Here is a 13,485-nt window from a genome sequence, read left to right as displayed (position 1 = left end):
AGAAGCCGGATGAGAGGGTATAATGATAGTAGACAATGCTGCTTTTATGCTCCGCTGCAATCCTTATAAACAGCACCACAGACAAGGGCACTCACAAAAAAAAGTCGACATTATGTATCTTTCTTGTAATTATCCCCCTAAAATCAACACTGGACTGCCAGGATCAAGTAAATATTGTCATAGTAACTAAAAGCATTTTTGGAAGAAGTCACAACACTAGCCCTTTTAATAACTTTGATTATAGATGGCGTTCTTTTGTTTGGATCTATTCAGTCTAAACCGCAAAAATTTAACATTTTACATACTAGAAAATAGGCTGCATAAAAAGCCGCATATCATTCCACACAATGGCCTATCATCTCCTGATTTCACATCCAACAAACTCCAGTTTTAAATAATAAATTAAACATAGTCTAAAATGCAAATGAAGTTTTTCTCAATAACACTGCTAGCTATTGAGAGATGGTGTAAAGGGTTATGATAATTTTAAAGTATTATGAACTGGAGAAAACAAATAAAAAGCATTTTCAGTGAATATGCTCAATTCATTGAACTATTCTCTCAATCCACTTAACTACCCACATGTGTACAATAATGATTTATAGACATTATGCCTAATTATGCATATTTGGGCTGTGTTAAAGTGCCTAACAAAAGCTCTAGAAAGCAACAATTACCTCTGTTGCTTAGTTACATAGTTTAAAATATTCCTATTAAGTGCAGATTACAGGGGGGTAGAAAAGCACATGTGCGGCCCAATGCATTTCACTTTTTCTGATGCCAAACTGTTAGCATTTTGGGACGTTTCCAACTTACCTAATGTTTGCTTCAACTGTTTGTTATGTGTTAAAAGAAAAATATTTATTAATTATATTTAAGAAAATAGGATTCATACCGAGAATGATGATTTGGATTTCGCGAAAAGAGGTTTTAGTCTAAGCAAGTAGTTCTCACTTTTAAAGAAATCCTGCTGTTCTACATCCCTTGTAAGCTGAATACAAAATTTGGCATGCTGATGAAATAGGGGATAACAAACAAGTCCATTTTTTTAATTCTTCATTTTCTCTCCGGTTAGAAAATTGTGGTCTATCATTAGACTCTTCGGTATTTTTGCATTTATAGTTTTAGCGTCCGAAATGATTGTAGCAATAAATTTCTTTTTTTTCTTTTTTTTTCAAATGAAAGTATTACGCGTATAGAAAATAATAATAATAACATTAGGAATTGTATAGTCTCATAAAGGAATTTTAATTGTAAAGCATGGAGAATTCCGGCACACTGGGAATGGACAATTATATAGAAAGCCTGGCCTATCCCCCTTCTCTTATATTCTTATGTCCATTATGTCACCTCATATTGACATGGCTCTTTGCTTTGCGTCTATGTCCATGGGAACAATCTGTGGTGTTACCCACGGAGCATCTGGGCTTATTTGACTTCAATATCTATGCAAAAAAGAAAAGTGGGGTGGAAAGAACCATATTAGTTCCCTAAGCTCCATAGTTAAAAGGAACAAGCAATGGGATTATGGAGCAACTAAGGGAACAACAAAGCAATTCAGATGATTAGACATGTTTTTAAAGAGGATCTTTCAATACCAACAACAATTTCAGTTCTTATCTTTTAGTTGGTGCTGTTCCCCTGGTTTCAGCACAGTTGGAATTTTTTCTCTAGCCCACATCATTTCCAAGCAATCAGTACTTTTAGTGCCTGATATGCTAATTAGGCTCTCTACCATCAAGTAGGTGGTCTTCGGCAGGAGCAGACAAGGGGGTGTGATTCTGGGCTCTACATCTGTGATATTTCTGTATGGGCACAGTCTATGAACTCTCCTATTCATACTATGGAGCCTTTTAAGGTCTAATTCACTAAATTACAGTGAAATGTTTAGTCAACATCAGAGACCACTAATGATACCTTTTATCACATAGCTATAATGTAGACTGATATTGTTACAGATAATAGAGATTGTGGACTTCTCCATGACTACTCCAGTGGGGCTGAGGATTCCTTTTGGGGCTTAGGCCTTCCTATTAAATACCAGACATCTCCCACTTCCTAACTGTATTCATCCTTTCAACTTTTTTTTGTATTAATCAGTAGTATTTTTTGTACGTGAAGAATAACACTATATCTGATCATTATATGACTTCAATTTAGTATTTTTGTTAAAGAATGAGGCTCTCCTTTTTTTCTGATTCTGGTAAAGTTCCTCAGACTATGTTGAAGTTTTTCATGTTTAAGTAGTTTTTCCCTTTGCAGGCTTTATCTCTGAGTTTCAGTTTTCACTGAGCTGGTGGGTATAGACCAGGGGTAGGGAACCTTTGGCTCTCCAGCTGCTGTGAAACTACAACTCCCATCATGCTCCATTCACTTCCATGGAAGTTCTAAGAACAGCAGAGCAAGTATGCATGCTGGGAGTTGTAGTTTTGCAACAGCTGGAGAGCCGTACGTTCCCTACCCCTGGTATAGACTATCTGCTGAAATGTTGGCCATAGGCAAAATAATGAATGTATGCTCATTCGGTATAAGGAAAATGTTTGTTTTTGTACCGTTTGCCAGTGGGTAGGAGATACCTTTTTTAATGGCTAACTAATAATGATTATAGATGAGCGAACACTATTTGGAACAGCTGTTCCGAATAGCACGCTCCCATAGAAATGAATGGAAGCGGCCGGCACGCAGACTTTGCCGGCGACCGGTCGCTTAACCCCCCGCGTGACGGCTACGTCCATTCATTTCTATGGGAGCGTGCTATTCGGAACAGCTGTTCCGAATAGTGTTCGCTCATCTCTAATAATGATGATAGATTGCAACGTTTCAAAGCTCTGGGCTTCTTCTTCAGGTATATCTCATATCTCAAATATCATCATATCTCAGGTATATGCTCATTCGCTCACTGCTCATTCCTCCTCCGCCTCTCTTTATAGACATTTATTCTGAGCTGTAACGTGACACATCTATGAATTTCTGTCAACCTTGCTTTAGCAAGATAATAATAATAATACATTTTATTTATATAGTGCCAACATATTCGGCTGCATTTGAAATTAAGCAGAAATTTCAGAGTAAAAGTCAGGGTGGTTGAACAGTAAGACAGTCTGATAATTGGAGAACAAGGTATTTTCTTTTGGTAAGATACAGATGTATCTTGCCCTACCAATCAATTGTGGCTATACATGTCTAGATATAAGTATGTTCACCAGTCCTAAGTAGCACATTATTACATGGAATAATCTCAGTTTGTATTTCTCTGGCCATGACTCTCTTGAGTTGCCTGTGTTGGTTTATTTAGGATGATCACTCTTTCTTTAAAGCTAAATTTTGGTGACAAAACTGTGATTGCTGTCATGTTCCTATGTGATTCCCTCTTATGTATTAACTGATTCCCACTCTATGACATACTATTTCATCTGCGGAGGGAACATGTTTCTGCAAACTGCTGTAATAGTACATCATGAAGATGGCACTAACTTAGTAGCTGAGCCATTGGGAGAGGGGTATGATGTCAGCAAGCACAAATGCTTATAGTTCTACTTTGACTTTCCCTTGATAGAAAAAGGAAAACTATTCTTTAGCACCAGCTTTTGGAAGCAAATTAATGCCTGGCTTTCAAGAAGCCTAGTGATATGACCTGGGATTAAAATCAAACCAAAATATCTCCTTCAATGCAGGAAACTGATGCTCTAGATGAGCAGTCATAGATATGGGTCAAGAGGGGTAAAAAGAGGGGTACTGTTCATAGAGCTAGAATGGTACATGGTATATTTTTTTATTAATCCTTTGATGCTTTTTTAAAGAATTAGAGAATTTGAGCCACAAACTTTTCTAATCACTGTGACAGATTCTAGAGCTATTCTAACCCAGTGTATGGGGATCTGGGTGGAGGTCGCAGTGGTAAGCATACTCCACAAGGAGTTAATTTACCTTTGGGTATGCTATGTAGTTAGGCTTTGATGTGTTTTACCTATATAAGGCACTCTTTGTACAACATTTATATGTACTCCTTCTCCCATATGATATCATCTATATGTGATTGATACTTACCTTTTATTATACTTCATATTTGATTCTGCTTTAGCTGGGGGACCCCATATATTTATATGATTATTCTGATCACCCACACCATATGGGCTTGAAATGGATGTACATCTATCTAATTAATGGGTATAAAACAGCAACAGTACTGACTCATATATGTTGTCTATTGTGATCTACATGTGACACTGTGACCTCCACTTGCATTTTCAATGTGATTCTTTTTTAATTGTTTTTAACTGTTTTGTCTTTTCTTCTTTTCTTGATGTGTAATATTAATCGATCGGCGATCGAGTAAATTTCACGATCGCGATCGGAATTGCGACCCGATCTTTTCCAGCGAGATCGAGATTGGAGGTTATTTCAAGATCTGCTCAACCCTAAAAGTGACTTTTCCCATAGAGAAGCATTGACTAGGGTTGAGGATTGGGATCGGAAAAGATGGATTCTGATCGGCGATCGAGCAAATTTCACGATCGAGATCGGCTGGTAAATGATCGGAAATCGGATTTTAACCCTCAACCTTAGTGGTAATATTCACAGAGCTAGAATGATACATGGTAAATTTTTTATTACTCCCTTGATGCTTTTTTGAAGAATTATAGAATTTGAGGCACAAACTTTTCTAATCACTGCGACAGATTCTAGAGCTATTCTAACCCAGTGTATATTTATTCACAAATGATAGCTATCTGACATCTTATGGGTGGACATTTCTCACTGTGAAGCCTGTTTTAGACTCAGAATAACTATTAGCGATTGAATGTATTTGATGTGGTCAGTTGTTTAAATATGTATTAATAAGTATGCATTTTAGTTTAGAATTTTCTCTCCTCAGAAGTCTGCTTATAATAATAATAATAATAATAATTATTATTATTATTAATAATAGTGCCAATTTGCTAAATTGACAGATTATTTTGTTTTGGAGACTATTCACAGACTAGTAGTCAGTTTATTTACCAAGTGAGACTATGTTATTTTCTTAATTTAGCAGCATACCCTTCCTATTCACTTTCCCTGTCCTTTTAGGATTCCTTAGTTTTGAGTCCTATTCACTCTTTTCATTTTCTTTACACAACCGCCATTGACCACACTATGAGCAGATTTGCCTCCCAGTTTTATCTACTGTATATATGGATTGTAACCAAATAAATACCTCATCTCATGGCATCACATCTGCATTATTAATACTACCAGCTGATATCTCTAACTATATGTGGCTGTTTACGTGAAAAGGGCCCAGATCGTCGATACTAATTATAGAGAAAATAGTCCAAAACATATTTGGGTAAAAAAATCACAATTTTGTTTTATGCAAAAATTTTATTTAAAAATATGTCAATTGTGCTTTCAATAAAAAATTTTTTGCTGTTTCGGACAATGTTACACCATAACCGTTACAATGATACCAAGAACTCCATATCGACAGTGTGGGCCCTTTTCACATAAACAGCCACATATGTTGTCTTACATACTATTATATCATCTTCAGAATGCATTTTATTCTTATTGAGGAAACTGTGGAAACAACTAAAACTCCAAATCTACACAGTATCCTGAACGCAGTAGGTAGGCATTTTTCTTCTTGTCCAACGGCTATGCCTCTATCCTCTGTTCCAGCTACTGCATTGGTTGGCACTTCACTTAAGAAAACAAATTAAGCTTATCATGCTTAACCCCGAAACTAATTACAGTGTTGCAACTCCCTACATATCCTTTTATATCTCTGTCTATTCTCCATAGTTTGAACCTTCAACTTCCATCTCTAAGACTTTTCTTGAGCAGCACAAGTTCTCTGGAATGTGCTACGCCAAATAATCAGGTAAAATCCCAATATCTCTAATTTTTAGTGTATTCTAAAAATACATCTTTATAGAAATGCCTTACACATTATCTAACCAAATTCCTTTTAGTCTCTTTTTTATTACCGTTATAGTCTTCCTAGAACCAGATCACTTTATGAAACAGTAACCCCCACACTCCATGCACTCAAATGCACTTTATATCTGGGTACAAAGATTTTGACTGGTGAACCCCTCAATTAGTTTTATATATTACTTTGTTTTTATTTAAAAAAAATTGGACAATTGTACAAAATAATCACTTTTTTAAAAAGTTTTTGTAAGCAGCAGACAAACAATAAAGCATGAAATCAGAGAGACATAAATAATATAAGCAAAAACTGAGAGTACAATGTTATATCAATAATAAATAATGTATAACCCTCCTGCAGAAGAGGGGGACATGTAGTATGCCGGAACTCCTTGGATGCCACAGTCATGTTTGACAGTGACATCCAAGAGGTTAAAACCCACGATCAGAGCTCCAACTGGACGGTTGCAAAGTGGGTAAAGAAAAAAAGGCAATGGTGCCGCACACTCACAAATTTAGAAAGTGTGGTGCAGAAGTCAAAGGGTCCTTCAACCCCACAATCAGATTAATCAAAAAATGTTGTCGCACATCAGTCTTTTTCATATTACTGCAATCCCTATGTCCAAAGGCACAACAAATGATGTACACGGTGTTGTAAATAAATGTATTACTCTTTTTTTGGCAACAAAACCTGTGTGTGCGACAACATTTTTTGATTAACCGCAAAGTGGGTAAAGGGTTGTGACATTACAGGGCTAGCTAGTGATTGGCTACACACATGGCATTGAGGGTGATTTCACATTCCCAGGGTTCCTTGCCCCATGTCCTAACGTGCAGCAGCCATTTTATGAAAAAATGTAATTCATTATCACGAACCGTGAGAAAATCCGGATTCTATGCGAATTGAATATTTCCTGAAATTCGAATTGAATTCCACTTCGTCAGCTTTGATTCGATCATCTCTAAGTATGCCGCTGAACACATGCATTATACAATACAGATATTTTATGTAATTCTGTTATTACGTACCTGTGGTAGTACATTGTTTTTTCATGAATTTAAAGCCCATCAGTTCAGATTTGTCCTCACTGTCTTCTTCAAGTTCCTCACTAGGATTATAGTGCTGGGGCTTCATTAAAAGTGATTTTCTTTTGTTGACCGGAGCAGCAGAACTCTGTTCTTGAAATTTCCTTTTTTTTGACATAGTGCAATTGTAAGCACTGGACAAGGAAAATTAAGAGAAATAATTTAGAATATGTTTCCAGACATTTACAAAATGAGAAAGTTCTTTGTAATTCTATGAATGGTTTATATACATTTTACAGTTGAATTTAGTCTGTCGAGATTAACTGCTGCTTTAGCTCACTGCATTATACATAAGACCTGTTTGTCAACCAAATACTCTAAATAAGAACAAGTTAATCTGAAATATTCAGAGATGAGCCAAGAACACCCGGGCTAAGAGAGTATTATGCTAATTTGGGCAATAATGACCCAATGAATACAAGTTCATTATTATTCTGTAGCAATGTACAATGCATACAATATCCATAGTTTGTAAGGGGCAACTGAATACTAAACATGGCACATAGCCTACTTACCTAAATACAAAGTTACCAAGTTTGAACTACCTAAAAGTCTGTGTCAATATTAATAGTTGAGGAATGGCAAAACACAAAGTTGCAAATTGGAACGTGACGTCAGATACTCTTTGGATGTTGCAAAAGCTGATAGGGTTTCCATTTTTCAGGTCCCCAAGTGAACCTGAAGAACGGAAGCCTGAACACTAGCGTGAACGTAGTATAAAGCTAAAGTACATAATGTATGTATTATATAAAACATGTTTAGAAATAGTTTATTCAGTTCACCAAAAAAAAACAATTACAAAATGTGAAAGCCCTCTTTAAATGTATATGAAATAAGGACCTAAATGATATAAGTAGACAGCATAGAATGAGTTTTCAATACCTCAAATTCAAAGGCCTTATTACTTATTAGAAGGTCATAGAGTTATTGTATATACTGTAGGTTTTTGTTTTGTTTAATGTATCCTTGAAACATTCAATAAATTGTTAACCCATAATGACTGACAATACATGACTGCCTTATTCGGTGCTTTTACTATGCTGTCGGGTGTAGCTTGAAACCACTAGGTCCCTATGCAGTAATTTGTAACGGGGCCCTTACCTACCTTGTTCCTTTTAGAATAGTGGCATATTTTGTATAGCAGAGGGACCTTTAGTCCCTCAGTGTCTAAGGCCAGGTAGTAACTACTGCCACTGCACTCGATATGGTAACTAGAGATGAGCGAACAGTGTTCTATCGAACACATGTTCGATCGGATATCAGGGTGTTCGCCATGTTCGAATCGAATCGAACACCACGTGGTAAAGTGCGCCAAAATTCGATTCCCCTCCCACCTTCCCTGGCGCCTTTTTTGCACCAATAACAGCGCAGGGGAGGTGGGACAGGAACTACGACACCGGGGGCATTGAAAAAAATTGGAAAAAGTCATTGGCTGCCGAAATCAGGTGACCTCCATTTTAGACGAATAGTGGATTTCAAATCCGGGTCATATGAGAATGTGAACTTTGTGACTATGAGACAGGGATAGCTGTACAGGCAGGGATAGCTAGGGATAACCTTTATTTAGGGGGGAATGTTATTAAAAATAACTTTTTGGGGCTCTATCGGGTGTGTAATTGTGATTTTTGTGAGATAAACTTTTTCCCATAGGGATGCATTGGCCAGCGCTGATTGGCCAAATTCCGTACTCTGGCCAATCAGTGCTGGCCAATGCATTCTATTAGCTTGATGAAGCAGAGTGTGCACAAGGGTTCAAGCGCACCCTCGGCTCTGATGTAGCAGAGCCGAGGCTGCACAAGGGTTCAAGCGCACCCTCGGCTCTGATGTAGGAGAGCCGAGGGTGCACTTGAACCCTTGTGCACCCTCAGCTCTGCTACATCAGAGCCGAGGGTGCGCTTGAACCCTTGTGCACACTCTGCTTCATCAAGCTAATAGAATGCATTGGCCAGCGCTGATTGGCCAATGTATTCTATTAGCCTGATGAAGTAGAGCTGAATGTGTGTGCTAAGCACACACATTCAGCTCTACTTCATCGGGCTAATAGAATGCATTGGCCAGCGCTGATTGGCCAGAGTACGGAACTCGACCAATCAGCGCTGGCTCTGCTGGAGGAGGCGGAGTCTAAGATCGCTCCACACCAGTCTCCATTCAGGTCCGACCTTAGACTCCGCCTCCTCCGGCAGAGCCAGCGCTGATTGGCCGAAGGCTGGCCAATGCATTCCTATGCGAATGCAGACTTAGCAGTGCTGAGTCAGTTTTGCTCAACTACACATCTGATGCACACTCGGCACTGCTACATCAGATGTAGCAATCTGATGTAGCAGAGCCGAGGGTGCACTAGAACCCCTGTGCAAACTCAGTTCACGCTAATAGAATGCATTGGCCAGCGCTGATTGGCCAATGCATTCTATTAGCCCGATGAAGTAGAGCTGAATGTGTGTGCTAAGCACACACATTCAGCACTGCTTCATCACGCCAATACAATGCATTAGCCAGTGCTGATTGGCCAGAGTACGGAATTCGGCCAATCAGCGCTGGCTCTGCTGGAGGAGGCGGAGTCTAATGTCGGACCTGAATGGAGACTGGTGTGGAGCGATCTTAGACTCCGCCTCCTCCAGCAGAGCCAGCGCTGATTGGTCGAGTTCCGTACTCTGGCCAATCAGCGCTGGCCAATGCATTCTATTAGCCCGATGAAGTAGAGCTGAATGTGTGTGCTTAGCACACACATTCAGCTCTACTTCATCAGGCTAATAGAATACATTGGCCAATCAGCGCTGGCCAATGCATTCTATTAGCTTGATGAAGCAGAGTGTGCACAAGGGTTCAAGCGCACCCTCGGCTCTGATGTAGCAGAGCTGAGGGTGCACAAGGGTTCAAGTGCACCCTCGGCTCTCCTACATCAGAGCCGAGGGTGCGCTTGAACCCTTGTGCAGCCTCAGCTCTGCTACATCAGAGCCGAGGGTGCGCTTGAACCCTTGTGCACACTCTGCTTCATCAAGCTAATAGAATGCATTGGCCAGCGCTGATTGGCCAGAGTACGGAATTCGGCCAATCAGCGCTGGCTCTGCTGGAGGAGGCGGAGTCTAAGATCGCTCCACACCAGTCTCCATTCAGGTCCGACCTTAGACTCCGCCTCCTCCAGCAGAGCCAGCGCTGATTGGCCGAATTCCGTACTCTGGCCAATCAGCACTGGCTAATGCATTGTATTGGCGTGATGAAGCAGTGCTGAATGTGTGTGCTTAGCACACACATTCAGCTCTACTTCATCGGGCTAATAGAATGCATTGGCCAGCGCTGATTGGCCGAATTCCGTACTCTGGCCAATCAGCACTGGCTAATGCATTGTATTGGCGTGATGAAGCAGTGCTGAATGAGTGTGCTTAGCACACACATTCAGCTCTACTTCATCGGGCTAATAGAATGCATTGGCCAATCAGCGCTGGCCAATGCATTCTATTAGTGTGAACTGAGTTTGCACAGGGGTTCTAGTGCACCCTCGGCTCTGCTACATCAGATTGCTACATCTGATGTAGCAGTGCCGAGTGTGCATCAGATGTGTAGTTGAGCAAAACTGACTCAGCACTGCTAAGTCTGCATTCGCATAGGAATGCATTGGCCAGCCTTCGGCCAATCAGCGCTGGCTCTGCCGGAGGAGGCGGAGTCTAAGGTCGGACCTGAATGGAGACTGGTGTGGAGCTATCTTAGACTCCGCCTCCTCCAGCAGAGCCAGCGCTGATTGGTCGAGTTCCGTACTCTGGCCAATCAGCACTGGCCAATGCATTTCTATGGGGAAAAGTTAGCTTGCGAAAATCGCAAACTGACAGGGATTTCCATGAAATAAAGTGACTTTTATGCCCCCAGACATGCTTCCCCTGCTGTCCCAGTGTCATTCCAGGGTGTTGGTATCATTTCCTGGGGTGTCATAGTGGACTTGTTGACCCTCCAGACACGAATTTGGGTTTCCCCCTTAACGAGTTTATGTTCCCCATAGACTATAATGGGGTTCGAAACCCATTCGAACACTCGAACAGTGAGCGGCTGTTCGAATCGAATTTCGAACCTCGAACATTTTAGTGTTCGCTCATCTCTAATGGTAACACCCCATATGCTTTAAGTAAGTTCTATATAGTCAAGCTCTTTATATCAAAAGACCAAAACAAAATAGGGGATCCATTTTACTATTATTTGGTGTTAATTTGCAAATTAAAATGTACGAGAAATTTACAATAAATTTTTATTCTACTTCTGGTAAGGTTAACCTTAAATAATAAATAAATAAATAAATAAATAAAATACTCCTATGTGTCATGAGAAAAAAAACCAAGGAAAAAAAAAAATCAGTTCCCTAAGTAAACAAAGAGCAGTTAAACTACCACATCTACTGTAATAGTAAAAAGTGTATGGTCATTAAAGGGACTGTCCAGGATAATCACATTTTTACTATTAGGCCAGGGAGCATTAAAAAAAACCTATACTCACCATGCTCCGTTGTCTCACAGTCCAGTCCTACTGCTCTGCTGTCTTGTTTTGGTGAATGTCCCCACCACACTGTGACGTCTTGGGTTCCCCTCCAGAAGCCACTGATTTGCCTCAGTAGTCCCATGTGGCATGGACTTCTGCCAGAACAGAACATTGCAGCAGCATGACCGGACGGTGCCGTGAGACAGCGGAGCACCGGAAAAAGTGTGTGTGTGTATATATATATATATATATATATATATATATATATATATATATTTTTTCTCCTTTACTGGCCTCATGTGAAATAAAGGGACTATCCCGGACAACCTCTTATAGTTCTTTTCAGGTTCTCAGGCATGGTCATTAAGGGGTTAAGAACCAGACAGGCCAGGCCATAAATGGGATAATACTTAAGTTAGATAATTTGGTAAAAAGTGTTGAATGGTAATTCCATATGAAATATAATGTATGATTATTTGATATCAATATCTGATTAGCATTAATTATCCATAAAGAAGAGAACATACTGCCTGTACCTACTATTACATTTCTACCAAACATACATAATGCATACATTCCATAATGCCCATTATTTTATGAATTCATGATGGGCAATGGGATGTATATTGGGAAACCTCAGCACAGCTTATTGCGCAGCTTGCCGTTTTCAGAGCAGATGCATTTCTTAAATTTAAATAAAGCGTTTTAATACTATATTTATGGCTTAGTGCTATAAATATTGTTTTTACACAATAAATGCCCATGTTTATCTGTTAATCCCCCATTGGGTAGCTATGGAATCCAAATCCATAGAGAACATGAAACTAAGTCCTTAAGGACTAGGTCAGACATTCTCTGTAGCCCTCCCAATAAATATCTACCTGTTTACTAAATGTGTGCTTTCTATTGTGAATGAATATCATTTGTAAAGTATTATTCAGATTTTAGACCAATTTTTGACAAAATATCTTCCCCTAATTTTTTTTACATTTTACGTTAGAATGCTACCGTAAAGCAACACCGTGTATGCAGCAAACTTGAAATATATAAAATATATCAGTGCAAATGGAAGGTAATAAAATTTATATATATGAATCTGATTGATCTCTAGCACATTCTCTTGTATACGGTATATCTTGTGCTATAAGGAGATAACATGAGATTAGTTAACATGGTCGCTTAATGGATTTTATCAACATAATAGTCAAACCTAACCAGGGAACAGCATGTGAGCACGTTATGGTGAACTATATGAACACATTATGGTACAGCATTTTGTGCGACTAGACAGGTGTCAGATTATCAAACCCTGTGGATTATGTAGTAGATTTAAATTTTAACCACTTCATGACCGGACAATTTTCTCAGCTTCATAAATTGACACATTTTGAGATTTTTTTTTAGATCATGCACTTTTGAAAGTTATAATTTTTTTTTGTTTTGGTTATTCCAATAATTTTTGCTTTTTTTAGTAATATATTTTTGTTTTTTCAATTTTTCCCTATTCATGTAAATTTCACACTAGTTTCAATCAGCCTTAAATGTTCCTAAAATCTTTCTCAGGTACAGTAATTTTTATTTTTATGTAGATTGTGAGCCCCATATGGGACTCACAAGGTACTTTTTTTTTTTCATTTAAGTATGTCTTTGTAGAATGGGAGGAAATACAAGCAAACACGGGGAGAACATACAAACTCCTTGCAGATGTTTCTCCTGGCGGGATTCAAACCCAGGACTCAAGCGCTGAAAAGCTGCAGTGCTAACCACTGAGCCACCGTGTTGCCCCTGGTATGGTAATTTTTATGTAGATGACACATTGCTGTATGTCAATTATGCAGAAATGCCAGTGGTTTCCTATAGGTATCATGGAAACAGAAAGTCCACAAAGGAAACCTTCTGCGGACAAAAGTGCTGTGGGAGAAACTGCAATGAATTACTGCTGCCGGTTTTTCCACAGTGCTTTTTTGCTGTGTCCCGCTATAAGGGGCTTTAACCTAAAGGGGTTGACTGGTCATATTATTTTTA

The 13,485-nt window shown here is 39.1% G+C and overlaps 1 protein-coding gene across 8 annotated transcripts in view; it reads right to left on the bottom strand.

Annotated features, from left to right (window-relative positions):
• Positions 1–13,485, bottom strand: part of ST18 (ST18 C2H2C-type zinc finger transcription factor) — a 188,767-nt gene that overhangs the window by 88,066 nt on the left and 87,216 nt on the right. For all 8 annotated transcript variants that reach the window (XR_012715443.1, XM_075270504.1, XM_075270506.1 and 5 more), the window contains one exon: positions 6,943–7,133. Coding sequence is in view for 7 of the 8 variants with exons in the window: in XM_075270504.1 (XP_075126605.1) it covers positions 6,943–7,133 (191 nt within the window). In the remaining variant the exon portion in view is untranslated. The remainder of the gene's footprint in view (positions 1–6,942; positions 7,134–13,485) is intronic.

This window comes from Leptodactylus fuscus, chromosome 4 (genome assembly GCF_031893055.1).
Source record: "Leptodactylus fuscus isolate aLepFus1 chromosome 4, aLepFus1.hap2, whole genome shotgun sequence".
Classification (NCBI taxonomy): Eukaryota; Metazoa; Chordata; class Amphibia; order Anura; family Leptodactylidae; genus Leptodactylus; species Leptodactylus fuscus.
This window is presented reverse-complemented; position numbering and strand designations above follow the sequence as displayed.